Source organism: Bombyx mandarina, chromosome 09 (assembly GCF_030267445.1).
Source record: "Bombyx mandarina strain Sakado chromosome 09, ASM3026744v2".
Lineage (NCBI taxonomy): Eukaryota > Metazoa > Arthropoda > Insecta > Lepidoptera > Bombycidae > Bombyx > Bombyx mandarina.
In genome coordinates this window covers 13,915,356-13,937,682 of record NC_143216.1, presented here as the reverse complement: position 1 = coordinate 13,937,682, position 22,327 = coordinate 13,915,356, and the positions used below count along the sequence as shown (strand labels likewise).

Genomic DNA, 22,327 nt, shown 5'->3' with positions numbered 1-22,327 from the left:
ATCACCTGCCCTCAAGCGACTCAAGAAGCTCAGAGATCTGAACATCAGTCTGGTGGACACTGACAATGCTACCGCCAGGCTGTCGGCAATCTACACCTGGAAGCTTGGTTCATTTTGGGTGGGACACGCTGACAGGGACATGGACATCGGCAGGAGAGAGTCTACGATAAGAACATACGCCCCTATTTGGAATAAGGGGTAAGGTTTTGTCAAGAAAATGTATTAATTCTCGTGTACCCGAATTAGAAAATGTAGCTAGATTTCTCTGTATCTCATGGTCTCTCCTACCGGACCATTCTAGTTTATAAGTCTGTTATATAGCGTCCGTTTGTGAAACTCTATCGGATATAAAAAATAGCTTCGAGCCCGACAGTGAAACATACTGAAATCTATTTCCTTGACAAAGCCTGCACCTTCTAAATTACTGATATTTGGGTCGAAAACTAATTGATCTTCACACCAACAGTCCAGTTGGACATTCGTGGCTGCTCCTGACCAATTGATCATCGATGCAGTATACTGGCTACGCAATCTAGTGAATATGACACAGCAAACCAGTGGGAATATTTAATCTATTCTTAGCAACTAAAGGCTCCACTAAGCCAGCTACTGCAGCGAGGATTAGTAGTTGGGTAAAAAGTCTTTTAGGAGACTCAGGTATTCAGGCCTCAGTTGGAAGCTGTAGAGCGGTGGTGAAAACTTTAAACTGGGTAGGAAATTACCAAATTAATGATATTTCAGCTAAAGATAACTGACAACATGAGCATACTTTTAGAAAGTTCTATCAAAAACTTATTATTAATGCATCAAACACTGATATAAATTCTGAGAAATCTTTCTCAGTATTTTCGTCCTAAATCTTATTAGGTCGATTTGAATTCAGTGGGTAATATTATACGGTTACCTTCAATTAATTTAAATTACGTGCTTAATTTAAGCTTTGCTTAATTAAACACAATAAGTCACATTGTTGCTTTTTAAATAAATCTTATTTTATTTCAAATACAAGCCACCAGGAGATAACAAACAGTCTCTCATAATGGACTTCGGACGTCAAACGGAACACATAATATAGAAATTTTACCTTCCAATAAAATTTGTATTATGTTTCCTAAGACGTCCGAAGTCCAGATAATGTCTTCCTGGGGCTACATCCATCATTATGAGCCGAACAATGACAAATATGGCGGCTTGTCTTTGCTTGTTGGTTCGGTTCCAGACGTTATAGAGGGCGCTGTAGATGGGACTTAGGAAACGGAAGTAGTCAAATTTAGCGACCTGCAGTGGAAATCATACGATGTACTCTCATAATGGACTTCGGACGTCTTAGGAAACATAATACAAATTTTATTGGAAGGTAAAATTTCTATATTTGTTGGCAGGTTGTTAGTTAGAACAGCCATTTTGAATAGTTTCGTAATTAACTTTGGGACTTCTTCTCGTCAGATGATCTGTGTGCGTAGAGCGAGTTTTGTAACGTTCTCTATAGCGTAAAAGTTACCTGAAATTTGTATGCAGCTGGAACAATGCCCCTAGCGGAAAACATAGGCAACTCCATACAATTTTGACTTAACTTTTACGCTAGCGAGAACGTTAAAAAACTGGCACTAAGCACACAGAGCTGTCGATTTCATCTTCTTAGACTCGGTTGTCTTCTATTGGCACGGGCGTGCTCGCCATGCGGTACAGGGGATTCTTGCCTTTAATTGGAAGCGGATGAGCTTCAGTATTGAACACCCACTCGTCGAGCGAAAGGACAGAGTCGTCCGAGAACAGAAGGTAGAGGTACTGAAACAGATGCATTAGTAAGTTTTCATTAGATTCATTAGTCAATAGCGCTTACAAGTTGATGCTGTGTTTGGATCAACCGATAATCGAAAACAAAACTCTATTTAGAAGCTGAGTTTTTATACGACGCTAGACGGAGAGCGCCGTATATTGTATACTGACGTCATTGTACACATCTGTCATACAAATTAAAGGCCAAAAGTCGCTCGGCAAGAAAGGGAACCGAGCGCTACGTCAAATACCGCCCCAAAATTGGAATCCCACAATACATAGAATACAATTCAATTGTATGTCAAATAACTATGGATAATTTATATAATTAATACTACTCGGTTTAATATCGTCTTTTTTATTTCATTGTACCGTAGCGTCTATTTGATTCTAGCAATAGTTAGCAGTTTTAATGTCACCTTAGTCGTCTGTGACCACGGAAACTGTAGTGTTCGAGAAGTCGGAAATAATATAATGAATATTTGTACTTATACGGTTTCTTTTTGATTTTAGGACTCTCGACTCTTTGTCTAATTATCTGAGGGTGCAATCTCGCAGTGATTTGAAATGAAGTTTTTGGAACGAAGTTCCTTACGGCAGGCTTGGAGGGAATAGGGATTTTGCTGCGCGACCGAACTGAAAAAAATGTGATAGTAAAACCGTAAGAAAAAATCCGTGGAGAAAAGTGCGTGGAAAAAATCCGTGGAAAAAAGTGCGTGGAATAAAACCGTTAAATGAGACGTGCGCAGGCGCGACAGTCGCATACACAAGCGAGTAGTGTATAATACCTTTCTCTTTCTTTTCGTTCTCTCATCCCTTCTCTCTCTATTTTGTAATTATTTCTATTTCTATGTAATTTTATGTTGTCAAACAAAAATAAAGAGACATATTTTGTTATTTTAATTGATAATTTGAATTACGATTTTATTTTTATTTTACGTAATTTATTATTTCCTAAAATACTGAATTTCCTAAATACTTTCCTGTACTTAAATAAAAACCAACCAACAAAATTTAAGAGAAAAATCAAGAAAACCAACATAAAATTGAGCACGATTTTTTTTTTGCAAATTGTGTCGATTCTACATTAGCCGAAGGAACTTCGTCCCTACCTGGTGTCCCACGACACCACATAATTAGTTTTTATTTATTTATTGCTTAGATGAGTGGGCGAGCTCACAGCCCACCTGGTCTTAAGTGGTTACTGGAGCCCATAGTCATCTCCCACCTTGAGATATAAATTCTAAGGTCTCAATATAGTTACAACGGCTGCCCCACCCTTCAAACCGAAACGCATTACTGCTTCACGGTAGAAATAGGCGGGCTGGCGGTACCTACCCGCGTATCGGGATGATGATATCTCCGAGATGGTTCGGTGATCAACTTGAGTAGGTTAAAGGTTACCTTCCATTAAATTCATGAAATTGAGGCTCAATCGCAGCCGTCTTCGCGTGGTCTACTCCACAACTGTGTTTGCTTTCTTTTATATCAAATCAAATAAAAAGAAAATTATTCAACATAAATAAAAGTACCCACATACTTGTTGAACGTCAAAAAGAACTACCGCCAATTCACAAAAACTAGTCTCCGTCCTCAGAAGAACTGGCAAGAAACTCAGCGGGTATGTCTTTTTTTTTAAATATTAGATATTTTTTTAATATTCATTTTTACAACGAGTATTATAACTAAATAATTATTGTAATATTGAAATGCCCGGAGCGAACAACTCATTCCCACTTTGTCCAAACTTCTAGATAATCATTGACTTTATAGTAAGCTTTATTGCACAAATGTTCTTTAATAGTTTTCTTAAACCTATTTATATGTAGGTTCTGAACATCTTGTGGGATTTTGTTGTACAGGCGCACAGACAAACACCCGAATGAATTTCGTATCTTATGTAATCTACTCATCGGCACAACAAGATTGTGTTTGTTGTATAAACTACCTTTTTTAAATAGGACGTGAAAAAATCTTTCGTTTTGCTTTAAAAGGTCACCTTAAGTGTTTCAGCGAGGAAGTAGCTCTGCTGCACGTCATCGCCCTGAGGGTTCTGGTGGTAGACGTTCGTGAGTCCGGTGTAGCCGCCTTCGACGCGACAATGCTTTTCTAGCGCCTGCAATAATACAAATAAACTAGCGGACCCGACAGACGTTGTTCTGTGACACGAAAATTCATTCAAGTCGATCCGGCCGTTTAGTTGCCGTATATATAAATAACTTAGATACCGACTGCAGCGCCATTTGCCGGGCTGATTTGTGAATCTAAGCTATCCGGGGCGTCACACAAACGCATACAAAATCTTTTTTTTTTCTTTGCTTAGATGGTTGGACCGACTCACAGCCCACCTGGTATTAAGTGGTTACTGGATCCCATAGACATCTACGCCGTAAATGCGCCACCCACCTTGAGATATAAGTTCTAAGGTCTCAGTATGGTTACGACGGTTGCCCCACCCTTCAAACCGAAACGCATTACTGTTTCACGGCAGAAATAATCATTCAAATCGGTCCAGCCGTTTAGGAGGAGTTCAGTGACAAACACGAAGAAGAAACATAATATATAGCACTCGAAATATAATATAATATAGCACTCGAGTCTGCTGTATCGGCCATTATTTTACGTAAAATAAGAGGATTAAAAAAATCAGTTTTCTTTATGATCATGCACGGATAGACACCACCATGCTCCATTCCTGACGTGAACAAACGATGTATCCGGCAGAAAATCCGTTGTTCTAATTTAGTTGAGACTAAAGCCCCGTCTCAAAGTTGGATTCCTCTAAACGCTTAACACTGGCGAGGGTTTATACAAATGAAGCCAATACGATAACAATTTCCCGTTCGCTTGCTGATCATAAATGATATATGAGGCTGTCAGCGCAAAAGTGGCCTAAGCTTACCATAGTTAGCATGGAGGCAATTAGGTTTGAATTTTCATGAATTTGAATTTGAGTAGGCAAAAAAAAAATACGCGCAAAAATAATCTTTACAAAGCTATCTGTTATCTGTGGGTTAACACCATCTAAGAAATAAAAAAAAAGGGTGAAACTATGGTTAGGTGGTTACGCATCAAAATTTATTATATTGTAAATAAATACCAATATATATCATATAATTTTTTAGATGAGTGGACGAGCTCACAGCCCACCTGGCGTTAAGTCCATAGACATCTACGACGTAAATGCGCCACCCACTTTGAGGTATAAGTTCTAAGGTCTCAAGTATAGTTACAACGGCTGCCCCGCCCTTCAAACCGAAACGCATTACTGCTTCACGGCAGAAATAGGTTGATTGTGTGGTGGTACCTACCCATGCGGACACACAAGAGGTCCTACCACCAGTAATTACGCAAATTAAAATTTGCGGGTTTGATTTTTATTACACGATCCTTCACCGTGGAAGTCAATCGAGAACATTTGTTGAGTACGTATTTCATTAGAAAAATTGGTGTTCATTAGGTTAAAAAATTGGTATAATGTAGGCACCCGCCTGGGATTCGAACATTATAAGCTTGAATATAACAAAAAAATTGTGGGTTAGGCCACTTTCCCGCGGTCTGCTCACAACATCACGCAGATCGTTGAGTCTCACATACCCCGCGCGCCCCTTTTGCGCGGGGACCTCGTAGGAGGTACGGCCCTCTACCCGAAAAAAAAAAAGGCCACTTTTGCGCTGATGGCCTTATATATGAACATCACTCCTGAGTCGTACTTACTTGAACCGCCTCCCAGCCCCAGTCACGGTACTTCTGCTCCTTGGTGAGTCGCCACATGATGAAGTAGCTCTCGAAGGTCTCCGGCCTCAGCAAGTAAACTTTCTCGTCGCTCTTCTGAGCTCGGGCTTCGACTGCGTTCGAAAATCTACAAAGATTTAAATTTACTTGATAATAAAAAAAAGTTATTTTTTTTTAAGGGATTTTATGACCTGGTAACTAAGACCTTTAGGTCAAATCTTATTTTAATTTTAATGAAATCTTTTTTATATGAAAAATGATATTATGAAATGAAATAAGATGAGATGATATGGGATGAAATATAATCTCAGTAAAATGATGGTAAAATACTGAGACTTTTTCAGTGGACTTTTTGGAGGATCCCGAGAAGTTACGTTCAGCGGTTTTGTTTCATTTTCCCACATTTGTGCACTTTCACAGATACTAAACAGTTAATAAACCACCGTTATTACACATTTAAATCTAAAGAAACACTAAATAGACAAAATAAAATAAATCACACAACTTCACTCCTCGCGTTCCCGCCAAAAAGTCCAAACACAATATTCGCCAAACATACCCTGTTTTCCAATTACAGCACAAGAGCGCATTATGCGGCATAATGCTCAACGTTGAATGTTCCAATTACAGCAACGCTTCGCACAATCGAGCACTCTCAAAAGTAATGTTACTCTTGACAAACATATGCGCATAATGCGCTCTTGTGCTGTAATTGGAAAACAGGGATGTTTTAGTTTTCATTTTGGCATCAACTTTTTAACGCCATCTAGCGAACAGTTGGTGTGATTATGACTTCGGATCAACGACATTTACGGCCTGGCCACGGGGATCGGCGGTGCGAACAGCGAAGCGGTGGATGCGGCGACCATTCGCGCAGCACCGTTTGCAGGCCACGGGTACTTACGTTCGCCGCCGCGACTAGTAAGGAAGTCCGACAGCGAAATGTCTCTAACGAAATTATCTCGATATTGCTTAGAAAGTAACAGTTTTTTCGTTCAAGACATATTATTTGGAAGAGATTGTGGAGTACATGATTTGAATAAGAATCGGGGTATAGATGGAGAATTTCACAAGAAGTACGAGAAATACAGAAAGTATCCTGAAAAATTTTTCGAGTATACCAGAATGAGTGTTGAAACCTTCGATTATGTCCTTATGAATATTCAACCAGAATTGGAAAAAAAAGTCAATGCAAATAGAGTTTTAAGTGCCGCTGAAAAATTGTTTTTGACATTAAGGTAAGTATATCATATTATATACATATAAATTTTTTTACTTATTTTTTGTGAGAGGCTATTTCAGCTTCTCCTTGACGTGTAGGTGAGCTCACGGGGCTCAAACCGGGAGTGTTGCTAACCACCTAGGTACCATCAGATCGGAAACGCTACTCACTGAGAAGATACGGCGAGAAACTCAGTGAGCTACATTAATCTGTCTATATACCTATATATAAAAGTGACATTTAATTAGCTGATCATAATTTGAAGAATTAGGTAGGTATCTATAGTATCCATGAATGTGAACATCTTTTCCCAAGAACCTTTCGCAAACGGATTTTTTTATAACTTTTTGAGTTGTCCAGCTGGAGCACTGGGTATGAATACTCCAGAGGGTCCCACAAACAAGTTCGAAAAGGAATGGTAGCGAGCGAGGTGCGGACGTATTCTCGTGTGTATGCTTCGGTGGTTTCAGAGAATCGTCGGCGCCAGTAAAGGCGCACGCGCGGCTTGCTAAAAGGAAAGCCCCTCGGTCGCTACTCTTTGAGTCGCACCGGGAGCCGACAACGAGAGCCCCTGATTGGTCGCGGCGCGCGATCAGAAAGTGGAACTACTTTTACTCAAAATATGACCAGCTAATTAAATGTCACCCTGTATATATATTTCATAAAATAAAATACTTTTAAATAATTCTGTTGTTTATTGAAAAAATCTAAATTAAATATTAATTCTTCGTGTAATTAAAACAAACAAACAACATCTTGTTACTTTTAATCAGTATTTTATGTTAATTTCAATAGTTATGAATTATTCAGATAATCTTTTCTATGATAATTATGTCTCTATTTCTTATTAAAATTATTATTGTTTGATTGAGTAGAGTAACCATGCCCATAAGGTTCACCGTACATCGTGACATTTATTTCGTCTAAAAGAGCTTGGTTTATTTTATTTCTTAACCTTATCTTTTGGATAATAGGTAGTTTTTCTATTTCCGGCAAAATACTCATTAAAAAATGGTAGTCATCTGATTTTTTTTCATTGTCGACTGGTGTATTTTTAGAGATATCGTTTTCTAAAAGTTTCAGTTTTTTTTTCTCAATCTCTAAATACTGTGATCGAATATCTTGTATATTTTGTCGTTTTTTTCTTGAATTTTGAAAACTAGATGTAGAGGGTTCAATCGGTGAAGATGTTCGAGTCGGAGAAGGTGGTGACCTTACTTCATTTATAGCTTCAATGGATATATCATCATTGTCTTCGTAATCTATTATTACACTGTCTCCTTCATCTAAGTTTGATTCGGCAGTTAAAGGCATGTACTCATCTTTCAAAAATCCTAATAGCGTGAAGTATTTCCAGGTTGGTTCATAATTTGAGGGCGAACCACCCGAACGAGGTTTAGGTATTTTCTTTAGCTCTTTACTATATGTGTCCCTCAGGTTCTTCCATTTCTTTTTGAGATCACCAACTGAAAAAAATGACTAAATTAATCTACAATTTTTAAGTTAGGGTAGATACTAACAAACAGAAATAATGAAAATGGTAAATGTATATGCATATTGTGAATGGTTTTTATTATTTACTCCATTGATATTTCTAAGCAACAGCTGTTAGCCCCGCAAATATCGTAAAAATAAAATAAAATAAATAAATTATAAAATACAGAAAAAACAATTTATGTTTCAGATTTCTCTCCGTTGGGATGACTTTTAAATCTCTGGCTCAATCATACTCCCTAGGCCGAAGCACTGTGGCCAAAACGATATATCAAACTTGCAAGGCAATTTGGAAAAAAATGGTTTTTCAGCATATGTCACCAAAATTAATGAGTGAAGATTTAAGGAAAATCTCAGAAGAGTATTTCTCTAGATGGCAATTCCCTAATTGCGTAGGAGCCATAGACGGTAAACATTTTCGAATTCAGAAGCCACCACGGAGCGGTAGTCAATATTATAATTATAAAAAAATTTTTTCATTGGTTCTACAAGCAGTTTCTGATGCAGATTATAAATTTTCTGTAATCGAGATTGGTGGGAAAGGAAGGCAAAGTGACGGAGGAACGTTTCATTTTTCAAAATTTAATGAATTGCTTACTAACAATCGATTTAATATGCCACCGCCAAAAATATTACCTGGGTCAAATATTTTACTGCCACACGTTCTAGTTGGCGACGAAGCCTATCCACTGAAGACGTATCTAATGCGACCCTTTCCGTCGACTAATTTAGATGATTCAAGAAGAATTTTTAATAAAAGATTGTCAAGAGCTCGAGTGACAATTGAGTGTGCTTATGGTATTATGACTAATAAGTGGCGAATTTTCCTCAAAGCAATAGAAACAGACACCAAACATGCAAAACAAATTATTAAAGTTGGATGTCTACTGCATAATATTGTAAGAGAAAAAGATGGAAATAATGATCCCGATTTTAGACGGTACATGCATTCTAGATCTACCCCTAATCAAGTTATAACGTCTCGGCGGAACAATAGAGCCACGTTACGTGCTATAGACATAAGAAATCAATTTAAAGACTACTTTGCAAACTATTAATTATTTGTAACTATAAATAAAAAAAATACTACTTACCTTCAGAATCTGGAATTTTTTTTTTTATTTCTTCCCATAATCTCTTCACTATATGTTTAAATTTATGCTGTGGGTGGCTAGACTTCCAAATAGCTGGTCTAGCTAGTATTTCAGCAATAAAAAATTCGGTGTTCATTTTTCGCGGCGAAAACAACTAAACTTATTTAATCACTGCACTATTCGCCGCGACTACCGCTGGACTCCGTGGCTCGTGCCGTACTGATTCATGGCTTTGTTTCACTCGCCCGCCGCGTCTCAAGTCGCCCGCGCGATTCGCTCGGTACATTTCGCCGGTCGCTTCGCCGGTCGCCGGTGCGCGTGGCTTGTTAGGTACATTTCTATGCTCTTATTTTAGTCGCTAGACGCTTCGCCGTTCGCACCGCGCGAATATTCGTATCGGCGAATGTTCCGTGGCCAGGCTGTTACATTTTATTAAAATAATGGACGTCGTTGCCTTTCGCGACAAAGCTATTCATTCAAGTCAGAGAAAAAAAAAGTCGAGAATCTTCATTGAAATGTCTATGGTATCGGCTGAGTTTGCTTCCTAGTGATGTCCGACTCACCTGAATGCCTCTGGTCCCAGTTTAGTTTCGGATCTGAAGTAGGACTCGTGGCAGGTGTGGGTCAGTTTCCTTGCGACGTCCATGTACCGTTCAGAAAACGAATTCTCCAATGTCGTAGCGGCTAATGCGAACATGCCACCTGACAGAAAAGAAAAAATGTTTGTTTATGCTATACATTCGCGACGGCTTAATATAAAAATTATCGTCAAAATTAATGAACTTATATCGCACCTTTAGAATTGAAGTGGCTTAACTAAAATTTTTAAGAAAATGAGTTTTATACTTTGAACGACTTTTAAACATGTATTCAATCTATACTAATATCTATACTAATATTATAAAGAGGAAAGATTTGTTTGTTTGTTTGTTTCGAATAGGCTCCGAAACTACTGGACCGATTTGAAAAATTATTTTTCCATTAGAAGCCGACATTGTCCCTGATGAACATAGGCTACATTTTTTTTATTTTTTTATTTTGGTTTCATGTGTGTTTTAATGTTTCCGAAGCGAAGCGAGGGCGGGTCGCTAGTTAATTTATAAAATTAAAAATTAAATTTTATCCTAGCACAGGAAAAATTGTACTTTCCGTTACTTTTAAATCAAGGGCTTACCTTAAACTTTAAGGTAAGCGTTTTAAGGCTTAAAGTATTAAAATAGAAACTGAAATATTACAATTCTTCAAATGCATTTTTGGCTTTTACCAAAAAAACAAGAATTTTGGATTAAGTCACTTCAATTCTAAAGGTGCGATATATTAAAGCTTATGAATTGCGTCAACAAATGCTATAACAGTACAGAATAAAGGCGAACTTCACATTTATCATTCACAGCTAACTTCATGTTACTCATGAATTTGTACGCACTTTTTATTGCATAGATGCGTGGACGAGCTCACAGCCCTCCTGGTGTTTAGTGGATACCGGGGTCCATTGACATCTACAACGTAAATGCCGCCACCCACCTTGAGATATGAGTTCTAAGGTCTCAGTATAGTTACAATGGATGCCCAACCCTTCAAACCGAAACGCATTACTGCTTTACGGCAGAAATAGTAGACAGGGTGGTGGTACCTACCCGTGTGGACTCATATAAGGTACAAAACTAAAAGAATTAGTTCTAAACTGTTATCTCAATTTTAAGGTGACTGTTACGAAGTAATACAGAAAATTTTGAGATACATTGTCCAATTTAGATAATAATATGTATCAAAGACTTTTTAATTTTCTTTACACAATGTTCACTTCAATGAGCACACTATTGAACATAGCTTCGGCATCAAAAAAATGACATCACAATACCAGCGAAGCAAGACAAGTGATCCATCTTCTCTTCGATGACCCAGCCGTACTTGAGTTCGGCGAGGTAGGCGAGGCCGGAGGGCGACACGCGCAGCATCTTGTCGAGCGCGGCCTGCATCGCCGTGTCGAACATGGTGCGCGCCTGCTCGTCGCCGCGGTTCGACGCGAGCCAGGCCTTCAGCAGGTACTCGTAGAACGAGTCACCCAGAGCTCCCAGGGATATGTGTCCTTCAAACGGCAAATACCAATTCTGGTAATCTCCAGAGGTTACACTAGATTCACAGAACGATTAGGCGAGCTCACGGGGCTCTAAGCTGAGGAAGTCGCTAACAATAACCCTAGCAAGAGCAGTGCTTCGCAGAATCTACCACCAGATCGGAAATGCGACCCACTGAAAAGATCCCCACTCAGTGGGCTGTGTCTGTGGGTTAATTTACTCGCCGAGCCCTTCGGCGGAAGCGACGGGTTCGACGAGAATGGGTGATCGGGTGAGGCACCTAAAAGCACCGTTAGTAGATCGGGAGGATCCGAAATGACGTAACAGATCACCTATAGTACCAGAACCTTCTGTGGAACGTCAACGATCAAGTATCCAATTGATCGGATGAACAATGTCCGAATGCATCGATTACGAACAAATAAACACAAGCGTGCATTAATTTCAATAAATTATTTACTACACTGAATGGGCACTGGGGTTTATCGTGGCTTATCGCGACGTGAGTGCAGGCGTCCACCTCAATATAAGCCGTCCGAACGATAAGGTCAGTTTTTCAATGGGGATTTGATGATAATGAGTTTATTTGTCATTGAAACGTCATTAGTCGAATACGACTAGTTGACATAAAATAGATTTATATATTTGTACAGATATTCGTTCGTGAATTAAATTTGAACAGTCTATTATTTTATCAGAGTTTCCATGTATATCAGAATAGCGTCTGAGCTGTTTTTCAAAGCATAACACGTGATAACTTATGGTAGGACGAGACAGAATTTATAAAAATGGAAAAGTAGAAGTTATACTAAATGAGATAAATTAACATATATGTATGTATAAACTACAGTATTTATAATTGTCACTGTCTTAAAGCCGATCGCTTCGATTACTGCAAAGGCATCTATATATTTTTTTATATATATTATATATATTTATATATTTTTTTAACGGTACAATTCAAATTAATTATTTTCATTTGAAATAGAGAGAGATCCGGTCTACAGAAATAGCACGTTGGTGCGGTGTAACGTTGATCCTAGCCTCCGCGATTACCCAAGCTGAGGATCTGTATTATTTTTTTAGCCGGAAATATTCCATGACTGATGACATTCGATACTCACTTTGTCCCCACTGTCCGGTTCGAGGATTGATGTAGTTCGGATAAAGATCACCGGGCTTCTCAATGTTGTAGAGTACTTCACGTATTTTATCCACTTTGTTCCTGTAGACTGTAATAATTTACGAATATAAATTATTTTATATAATACTTTAACTACTTTTTTTATTTGTGAACAACAAAAAACATACGCAAATAGAACGCAGAGCAACAGCGAACTTAACTTATAAACGAACTTTCTTTGTGCAAACCGGATATTTAAAATGCTTACAAAACACAGTACAATTTCTTGGAATGAATCCAAGTATTCACTGAGAAATTGCTGTCTTTTAAACGTCTTTATATATATATATTTTTAGTACTAGTCATTGCCCGCTGCTTCAGCTGCGTGGTCAAGGCTAAGTAGCGGTGTAGTTCCGTAGAAATGAGATTTTTAATCACAGTACTACTATGATAATACCTATATGAAATATACCCACCTTCACGTCCTGTAACGTCACTCAGGTATGAGAACTCGAGGTGTAATGTACCCAATTCAGAGAGAATACTGTTCGAGTTTGCCCAGTGATACTGACGGCTGGCCTGAAAATTTTAAATCAAACCATTATTAAAAAGCAGCTTGGCGGTATGGTGTTGGTGTAGGATAGCACCACCCCGTTTCTTTCCTTGGCTCTCGAAAAATACGATTATGGGATAAACCGAGAATGGGAGCTGCGAACGCCAACCGTGACGCGTATTTTAAGCCCATTTGGGGGAGATACAACCATTGCCTATTTCTGCCTATCATCGATTCGTAGCTCGTTTTCAGCATGCTATCAATAACCGACTAATAAAGGAAAGGGAAAGGAAAAGCGACCGAAAGAAAAAAATCCAGACTAGATCATCAAGATTCGTGTCGTCGAAGCGGTACTTGCGAAAAAATTAAAATCAATAAAAACATTGTATGGCATATTCTGATGGCCAATGGTTCACCACCTCCAGCATCGGGGAATCGACGGAAGGATTAGGAAAATGCTGATATTTTGTTAACTTATCGTCTTGGTCGTGACCCAATGGATAAGACAACCGGTTTGTTCGTATCCGAAGCATAACGGGGTTCAGCTTATCTGGTATTTTCCATTTTTTCTAAGTAAACACGCCCCGACGTGCGTTAACTAACGACTTCAACAGTGAAGGAATAACATCACGGACCGAATATCTATATATTAATACGTGAAGCAAAAACTTTGTACCCCTTTTTACGAAAATTGCGCGGACGGAAGAGTATTGGGGGGACTAACGCTGACCCTAACAAGAGCAGTGCTTTGCTGAATCTAGGTTTAGTGCTTCAATATCAAACGAACAGAATAATAATAATATGTTTTGCTCGTCACGGTTTGTCTATTTTTTACTTAATACATACTGTTAATGAAACAATCACAATATTAAAATAGATAAATACAACATAGTCTATGAGCATCAAATAAGTAAAAATTTCTAGATTGTAAATAGGGGAACGAATCCAGGAACCACATCGCAGCGAGAAATATGTTATTCTTCGAGTATAACTGTTTATAGTGATTAGTTTATGATTACGAAAGTTAGATAACAAACACGTCTACAGGGTCGTTACGGTTTGACTGAACGCGAAGCCGCGAACGAAATCACAAGCTTACAATTTTTTATATAAAAAGTGTGATCGGTCATCGACCTGGAGAATTAGAGCAAAATTTTAGCATAACCACCGTGTTACATAACTTTGTTTTTGTGAACCGATAAAATGGAGCGCTCGTAACGTAATTTTCGCGTAGGACTCGGTAATAATAATACCACATTGATACCATGCTATCTCCAATCAAATGCGACATTGACATTTCTACGTAGATATGAGACACTCGTATCAATAAACCCTTTTTTTCTGCTCATGTTACGGTTACAATGATACTTTTCGCTTTCATTCCCAGACTTAGCGAGAAAACAAATCAGTGTAACGTCGAGGCTCTTATAATATTTCAATAATGTAACCCAAGATGTAAAAAATTCACCTAAAATATTCTTTACTTCGCGTGCCCGGCGAAAACTATTGATGACAGAATAAAGTAATCTATATCTATACTAATATTATACAGAGGAAATATTTGTTTGTTTGTTTTGAATAGGCTTTGAAACTACTGAACCGATTTGAAAAATCCTTTCACTGTTTAGGAGCTACAGTATTTCCGAGTGACATAGGCAATATTCCTTTTTTTTATATAGGGGATCCTTACTAAAACTCCAATAATGTAACGCACGGTGTAAAAAATTACCTAAAGTATTCTTTATATCGCGTGCGCTGCGAAAAGTATTGATGATAGAATAAAATAATGTACTACAGCTTTGTAAAACACATTATTATTTACAAAAAATGTTGCGACAGCATATGTCCGACTATTATAGCTATGCTACAATAAGTGTTAATTTATTTAAAAAAAAAATAATCAAAGTCAAATATCGTTCACAGGGTAGTTTTTTTATAATTGTGGGCTTACTGGTGCCCCGGAGGCCTTTCCAGTTTCACAAGGACAGATGGGCGAGCAAGGGCTCAGCCAGTACAAGGAAGCTCTGACCCAATAAGCTCAATGGCTGTATGTATGACCTTTTTACGAAAACTAGAAATGAAAAATATAAAAATAATAAAAAAATAGATAAAAACAAATATTATTTAAACGAACATAAAAGTTTATTACAAAAAAAATATTCAAACTATTTTTATAATTTTCTATTTTTAGAGACCTGACGCAAATATAAGGGATAATGTGTGTGTGTATTACAATTTTTTATTTTGAAAATTTTGTTATAGACCCGAGTGAAGCCGGAGCGGGCCGCTAGTAATGAAATAAAAAAAAATGTTTAAATTATCTATTTAGATAATATAGATAAAAATGATATAAGATAAAAAAAATACTGGTTTAGTTTAAATTTTGGGAACTGGTTTAGTTCTGAAAATTTGAGACTTTATTGGAAATCCAATACTTAGTCTCAAACTTTGTCTTTGTCTCAAATTCAGTCTCAAATTTTGGGAAGCACTGTTTCGATTTATTTTTATATCGGCAAACGAATTATCTTTATGTAATTTCAGCGAATGGTTTGTTGAGAACATTATATAAATTCCGTCATCAGCTGCAGACTAATGGAAAAATTAAAGGGCTAATAACAATTTTAGGAAACCTTTTCAATGCATTAATGAAATTATGAATCAATATTATTATCCGATGAAAACTCACTGTTTAGAATATTATGGGTCTTAATGTCGCTACCGTTTATTGGAATCTTTGTTTAGGTTAAAACTAAAATTCGCTTAGTATTCGAAACATCGTAAATGAAATAATGACAATAAAAACGCGAGATTTCACAGCGGTATCTAAACTTAATTTTAAATATGTCAACGATTCAGAAAAATCGACGAAAATAATATAAAACTAAAATGACAAACTAAGTCGGTTTATTTAGAAATGAATACGAACTACGTAATGTTGGGTTAGTTTTGTAGTAGGTACATTAGACCTTTTACAGTCAGTGCAGTCTACAGTATATGGATTTACTTGATTATAAATGGTTATCGTCTCTCGCGGGGTACATCTAAACCACCTTCTAAACCTATTTGGAATAAGGACAGATCTAAGGTTCATTTTGGAGTCTGGATAGTGCATGGCCTAATATCTTATGATCTATAATAGTGCGAAATTATTAAAAATACTCTTCTTACCTTAGTGGATGGATTGATTAAAGCGTATGGGAGTCCAGTGGGAGTTTCGAAGGCAGGCAGCAGGGCGTCGGCGACCTCGGCGGCTTTGTCTCTGAAGATGGTGTCACCGGTCAGAGCGTAGCAAGACAGCAGACCTCCCAAAAAACGTATCGTTGTTTCAAATACTGATAGTTCGGAATCCTACAAAACAAAAGCTCGGATTAGCTTCCGCTGTGAATTTCACCCAATGCACATAAATACATCGTTCAAACTACCAGCGCACCAACCATCGTACTGCGTGACAAAAATCTTACCTGAAGTTCAAGTACTGTTTCAATCGGATAAATCATCGATTGTAAATAAACAAGCATTCGTTTTAATAATAAACTAATTCAAAAAGCAATCTATTGTTGGTGGTAGGTAGCCTTTACACTATTTATTACCTGACCTGGTGAAACTGGAAAGGCCTCCGGGCCACCAGTAATCTTTCAATCATAAAAAAAAAAAACTGTTTATTAAGATACATTTTAGTCATCTTTATTTTCGATTTAACGATATTAATTCACGTTCTTTTAAACGGAGTTCAGGTCAAATGTTAACGATACGAACGATAGTGATAACTGTTCCTTAATAGGAATCGCTAATCCGCTACTTTTAAATATTGAACTTTAGACAAATTTAAGCTGTATCTCATGGAAATTACTTGTTATTTGTGTTTATTAAAGTATTACGAAGAAATCAAAAATATTTAAACTGCATTAGAATGCTTTACGATTATATTTTTTACTAAACACGAAATGGGTGTACCTACGTAGCCGGGACCGACTTAGTATGAAATTTGTATGAAATTTCTTAGTAAGAAAAATAGTATTATTATTCGCCAATAGGTGTCGGGAAGAGTTGATTATTGAAAACACGAATAAAACAACATTTTCTGAAAATAAATCGTAGCTAGAGAGAGAGAGAAAGAGAGAGAATACACTTTATTGCACAAAAAAACTGTCAAAAAGCACATACATTTGTACAATAGGCGGTCTTATCGCTAAAAGCGATCTCTTCCAGACAACCGTTTAATTTACAGAAATTCTGTAAAATATAAAAATATAGCAGGTATGTTGCGGTGTACCATAGACAATACATTATTATAGAAAATATATACATAAAATAAACAGATATATACCGTTTACATATAATATATACTAATATGCATACTTACATACAATACATACTAATATACTTACACACATATAATAAATCAACAGTATGGAAATGATAAATGATAATGATGCAACAAACAGCACTAAGCAGATAAGTAGTGTTCCTTCACCATTCTTTTAAAACAGTTTAAAGTTGGAGCACTTCTCACTGCATCCGGCAGAGCATTCCACAATCGAACCGCCTGGACGGTGAATGAATTGTCAAAGAATGATGATGAATGCACCGGCATTTTCAGTCTCAGGTTATCCGATGATCTCAGAGAAAAATGATGCGAATCACCTAGGAACTCGAAACGTTCTTTGAGATATGTAGGGGTATGGGGGTTAAAGAGAGTACAGTATAGTAATGAAAGGACATGAGTATTGCAGCGAAGGAATTGTGAATTTCGCACTAAACTCAAGTGGTTACCAATTTATTATTATTTATTTATTAATATACAAGAATTGCTCGTTTAAAGGTATAAATAATAATAATAAGATAATATAGTTTAGATATATGAGCATCAAATGCTGATATAATCATTGTAACGTAACAGCCGGTGGAAACACGAAGTCGTCGTGGCCTAAAGGATAAGACGTCCGGTGCATTCGTATCTAGCGATGCGGGCACCAATTTTTCTAATGAAATACGTACTTAACAAATGTTCACGATTGACTTCCTCGGTGAAGGAATAACATCGTGTAATAAAAATCAAACCCGCAAAATTATAATTTGCGTAATTACTGGTGGTAGGACCTCTTGTGAGTCCGCACGGGTAGGTACCACCGCCCCTTCTGTTTCTGTCGTGAAGCAGTAATGCGTTTCGGTTTGAAGGGTGGGGCAGCCGTTGTAACTATACTGAGACCTTAGAACTTATATCTCAAGGTGTGTGGCGCATTTACGTTGTAGATGTCTATGGGCTCAAGTAACCACTTAACACCAGGTGGGATGTGAGCTCGTCCACACACCTAAGCAATAAAAAAAAATAAAAACAGCTGTCCATGAACAACAACAAGAAAAAGGTACTCCACTAACTAATCATAAGTTAAAAACACATAAGTTAGAGGATTAGATTTGGAAAGGGTATATTTACCTACGTCATTTCACACTAAAAACAGAAAGAACAATTTACGAACACAAGTGAAATCTGGAAGCTAGGCTTTGATTTGTGAGAATTATAACTCCAAAATTGTACTTAATAAATAATACATATAAAAACACACATACTATACATTAACTATTCGAAATCTTTAACTTAACTATAATACATACAAGTATCTTTTAAAATGTAAAGGTAGGTAGAGTATATTTTAATTTGCCTAAATCTATTCTAATTACCCATCATCCTGCCTATTACTGCCGTGGAGCACTAAATGTATTAACCTGAAAGTTGGGGCAGCCGTTGTACTGTAAAATTGAGGTTTAGAACTCATATCTCGAGGTGGGTGGCGGCGTTTACGTTGTTGATGTCTATGGGCTCCGGTAATCACTTAACACCAGGTAGGCCGGCGAACACGACCACCCATCTAAGAAAAGAAAAAAGCTCAAAGCCACTAATCCATCATCCATAACGAGCTTGTAAGAGTCACGTGTATTGTAATAATAACAGTCCTGTCCGACAGAGATTGATTTTTCCAAACCATAAGCAGACAACACTATAGCGGCAGTCTCTATGTTTTTCCTGTATCCTACAGGAAATTTGTTATGATTATTTATGATTTAACATTTTATTTAAATTGACTCTAATTTTTCTTTCTCATTTTTTTATGTAACCATTTACGGGCGAGTTATTGCACGTAAATTCTTAAAACATTGCTTTACCATAATAATAAAACCTACGTACATATATACGCGTATATATATACGAACATATATAAGTCGTCGTGGCCTAAAGGATAAGACGTCCGGTGCATTCTTATGTAGCGATGCACCGGTGTTCGAATCCCGCAGGCGGGTACCAATTTTTCTTATGAAATACGTATTCAACAAATGTTCACGATTGACTACGACGGTGAAGGAATAACATCGTGTAATAAAAACCAAACCCGCAAAATTATAATTTGCGTAATTACTGGTGGTAGGACATCTTGTGAGTCTGCACGAGTAGGTCCTGCCAATTTCTGCCGTGACCTTAGAACTTATATCTCGAGGTGGGTGGCGCATTTACTTTGTAGATTTCTATGGGCTCCAGTAACCACTTTACACCAGGTGGGCTGTGAGCTCGTCCATCCAACTAAGCAATAAAAAAAAAACGCATAGAATTACAATATAGACAAGGAAGCCAATTGATTTATTTATTGTACGCTTGGCGCTTGGAAGAAATATTTTTGATTAATTCTTAATTAGTTCGTTAACATTCCATCTATAACATTTTTAGTTACACGTTTTATTAATTATTGGACTTAATCTTGTTTGCAGTTTCATGTAGTTAATCATTTAATTAAAAAAATTAAGTTAATAAGGAATTAAGATTAAAATTTGTCGTATCTAGGAAACAGTGTTGTTCACAATATGAGCATTGATTAGATTATTCCTACGAGTATATTTAAATAACCGTCATCGTCGATCGTCAAGTATTCGGACAAAGCTTGGAATAATATTAAAGGAAAAAAGTACGCGCGAGATGAAGCATCAAACTCTAAACTATCTAAACAGTGCTCGTGGCATAAAGGATAAGACGCCCGGTACATTCGTATCAAGCGATGCAACTGTGTCGGTGTTCGTATCCCGCAGGCAGGTACAAATTTTTCTAATGAAATATTAATTTAGCTAACTACTGCTACTTAACTCACTTAACTTATGTTCGTGAATGATTTCCACGGTTAAGGTATTTAATCGTGTAAAAAATAAAATTGAGGTATATTTATACTTCAAGTTTTAAGGTAAATGGCGACATTCACGATATACTGTCTATGGGCTCCAGTAAATACTTAACACCAGATAGGTTGTGTCCTCATTTACCCATCTAAGAAAAATTATAAAAACAATGTGTACATGTCGCAAGTTCTAGAAATTATCAAAGTGTTTACAACTTACGATTTCGTTGATGTTGAAATGTTCCGCGATCCAGTCACGTCCCTCACGGAACTCGTCGGTCAGGCCCATCACGTACAAGGTGTCCAGGCCGTCAACAATGGTGGCTCCCATCTCCCCGGAGCCAAACACGCTCGACAAATGTGCGCGTTTAGATATCGGTTCCAGTTCATTTTTACCCCAAGCGTACAGTTTGTAATTGTTCCAAGCGTGTCGCATCATCTGCAAAAAAAAACCAAGAATTTTTGTTATGAATACAAATAATAAAATATTTTGATATTTTTCATAAAGTAAACTGGATAACGCATCTCAAAGGCCGTGACATGAACGAAGTCTTTTTAAAAGTGCTCTCAGACTGTTGGAGCCGTCGTTTCTGAACAAGTTTTAATCTCGGCCGCTCCGTACGGCGGGACACTAATGAAAGGATATCGTACTTCCGTCGGACCCATTAATTATTATTAGGTTCGCACAACTTTAAGAGAACGTCGCCAATGACTTGGAAAAACCGGCGACTTCACCAATTACTGTTTGAAACACGCCGAGACGAAAATGTCCCTTTTTCAAAAGTTTTGGTACTGGAGAATTTAAGCAGAACGAAATTACTATGTCTGACCTCGATAATGTGCCGCTGTTTTTCAACTGATGACTGGGAATCTAACGCTCCGCTGTAGCTGCTGCTGTTACCAGCTTCGATTTGATTAGATTGAAGTGATCGAGCCTCGCGGGCCAGGCGACTAGCTGGATGCACCGATGTTCCCTGTCCCGCGTTGAATGTTTGGACAGGCAAGCTCATACAGATCATAACAGTGACCGCGGTCAAAATCAAATGGGGATAAGCACGCATTGTGGCTATTGTTAAGAATATCCCGACTACAATAATTTAATCGGATAAAAATTTTCCTGAGTCGAATACCGAAATAAATACTATATTATTATTTTTTAATTTTATCGCGAACTAAAAAACGGTGCATGTCCGATCTGTGCGCTTTACCGAATACTTCGAGTGATTGTGATACATCTTTTCATGTACACGAGTCACACTACGTACGCTTTACTAGCTGTGAAGTGATAACATGAAATCAGCGAAGCAATTCACGTCTGTTTATTGATCGCACTCGGTAATCGTAAAAACATACTCTTCGATAAATCGGTATTTAAACATTGTTTAGATGGTCAAAAAAATAAGGCGATTGACAGTAAGAAATAGAAATTAAATAGATTATTGTATGTTAGAATTTTTATATTATGATGAAAATACTAATAAAAAAAAGTGCTACAAAAGCGTTACTCAAGTTTTGAGTGTTAAGCATGGCGTCTTTTTTTTATTGCCCTTGTAGGCAGACAAGCATACAGCCCACCTGATGGTGAGTGGTTACCGTCGTCCATGGACTTCAGCAATGCCAGGGGCAAAGCCAAGCCCCTGTCTTTTAAAAAAATGTCTCAAATTATTTTCGGAGCTTTCCAGATTGGTGAAATGTCGAACAGAATTCTTTCTGTTGAGCTCAATCGATCGAGTTTTTATCGATTTTTATACGTAACATACGTAACATACAGTTAGCTTTTTTATCTGTATTGCTTATTAAAGATATGAACTATTGATATGTTGGAACGCATTTAAATACTTATAAAATTAAACTAGCAAACCACACATCGCTTTATATTAAATATATTGTTAAATTGTATATGTGATTGAAATCAAATAAGTAACACCGGGGAAATGTTTAATTTTCGTGACGTCATTCCACATTCTTCTCAAGTTAGTTTAGTTTTACGAAAAATTGATAACAGTTTACGGAATTGTGAAACTGTTAAAATAATATGTTTTTATAGCAAAATAAATTCTTATCTTGTTTTTGTTTGTTTAATCGTTCA

General features: G+C 37.2%; 2 protein-coding genes across 2 annotated transcripts; both read right to left on the bottom strand.

The window, feature by feature from the left end:
• Positions 1–1,369: 1,369 nt before the first annotated feature.
• On the bottom strand, positions 1,370–21,451 carry LOC114239715 (mannosyl-oligosaccharide alpha-1,2-mannosidase IA-like). The gene is made up of 10 exons (XM_089730059.1): positions 21,069–21,451; positions 20,459–20,677; positions 16,247–16,426; positions 13,002–13,104; positions 12,527–12,634; positions 11,186–11,413; positions 9,888–10,026; positions 5,497–5,641; positions 3,779–3,895; positions 1,370–1,788 (listed from the first exon to the last, which is right to left on the bottom strand). Exons 1-10 carry the CDS (start codon positions 21,297–21,299, stop codon positions 1,639–1,641), a joined length of 1,620 nt encoding a protein of 539 aa, XP_089586185.1. The 5' UTR covers positions 21,300–21,451; the 3' UTR covers positions 1,370–1,638.
• LOC149502373 (uncharacterized) lies at positions 7,489–9,589 on the bottom strand. Its single transcript, XM_089730060.1, has 2 exons — positions 9,325–9,589; positions 7,489–8,202 (listed from the first exon to the last, which is right to left on the bottom strand). The coding sequence occupies exons 1-2, from the start codon at positions 9,458–9,460 to the stop codon at positions 7,574–7,576; spliced, it is 765 nt and encodes a 254-aa protein (XP_089586186.1). The 5' UTR covers positions 9,461–9,589; the 3' UTR covers positions 7,489–7,573.
• Positions 21,452–22,327: the final 876 nt, after the last annotated feature.

Excerpts from the sequence above, each read along its gene's own strand:
- LOC149502373 (XM_089730060.1), bottom strand. The coding sequence starts at position 9,460 with ATGAACACCGAATTTTTTATTGCTGAAATACTAGCTAGACCAGCTATT. Across the intron at positions 8,203-9,324 it reads AAAAATTCCAGATTCTGAAG|TTGGTGATCTCAAAAAGAAA; the intron begins GTAAGTAGTATT and ends CATTTTTTTCAG.
- LOC114239715 (XM_089730059.1), bottom strand. The coding sequence starts at position 21,299 with ATGCGTGCTTATCCCCATTTGATTTTGACCGCGGTCACTGTTATGATC. Across the intron at positions 16,427-20,458 it reads ATTTCAACATCAACGAAATC|GATTCCGAACTATCAGTATT; the intron begins GTAAGTTGTAAA and ends TTTGTTTTGTAG. Across the intron at positions 10,027-11,185 it reads TCACTTGTCTTGCTTCGCTG|GTGGCATGTTCGCATTAGCC; the intron begins GTATTGTGATGT and ends CTTTTCTGTCAG.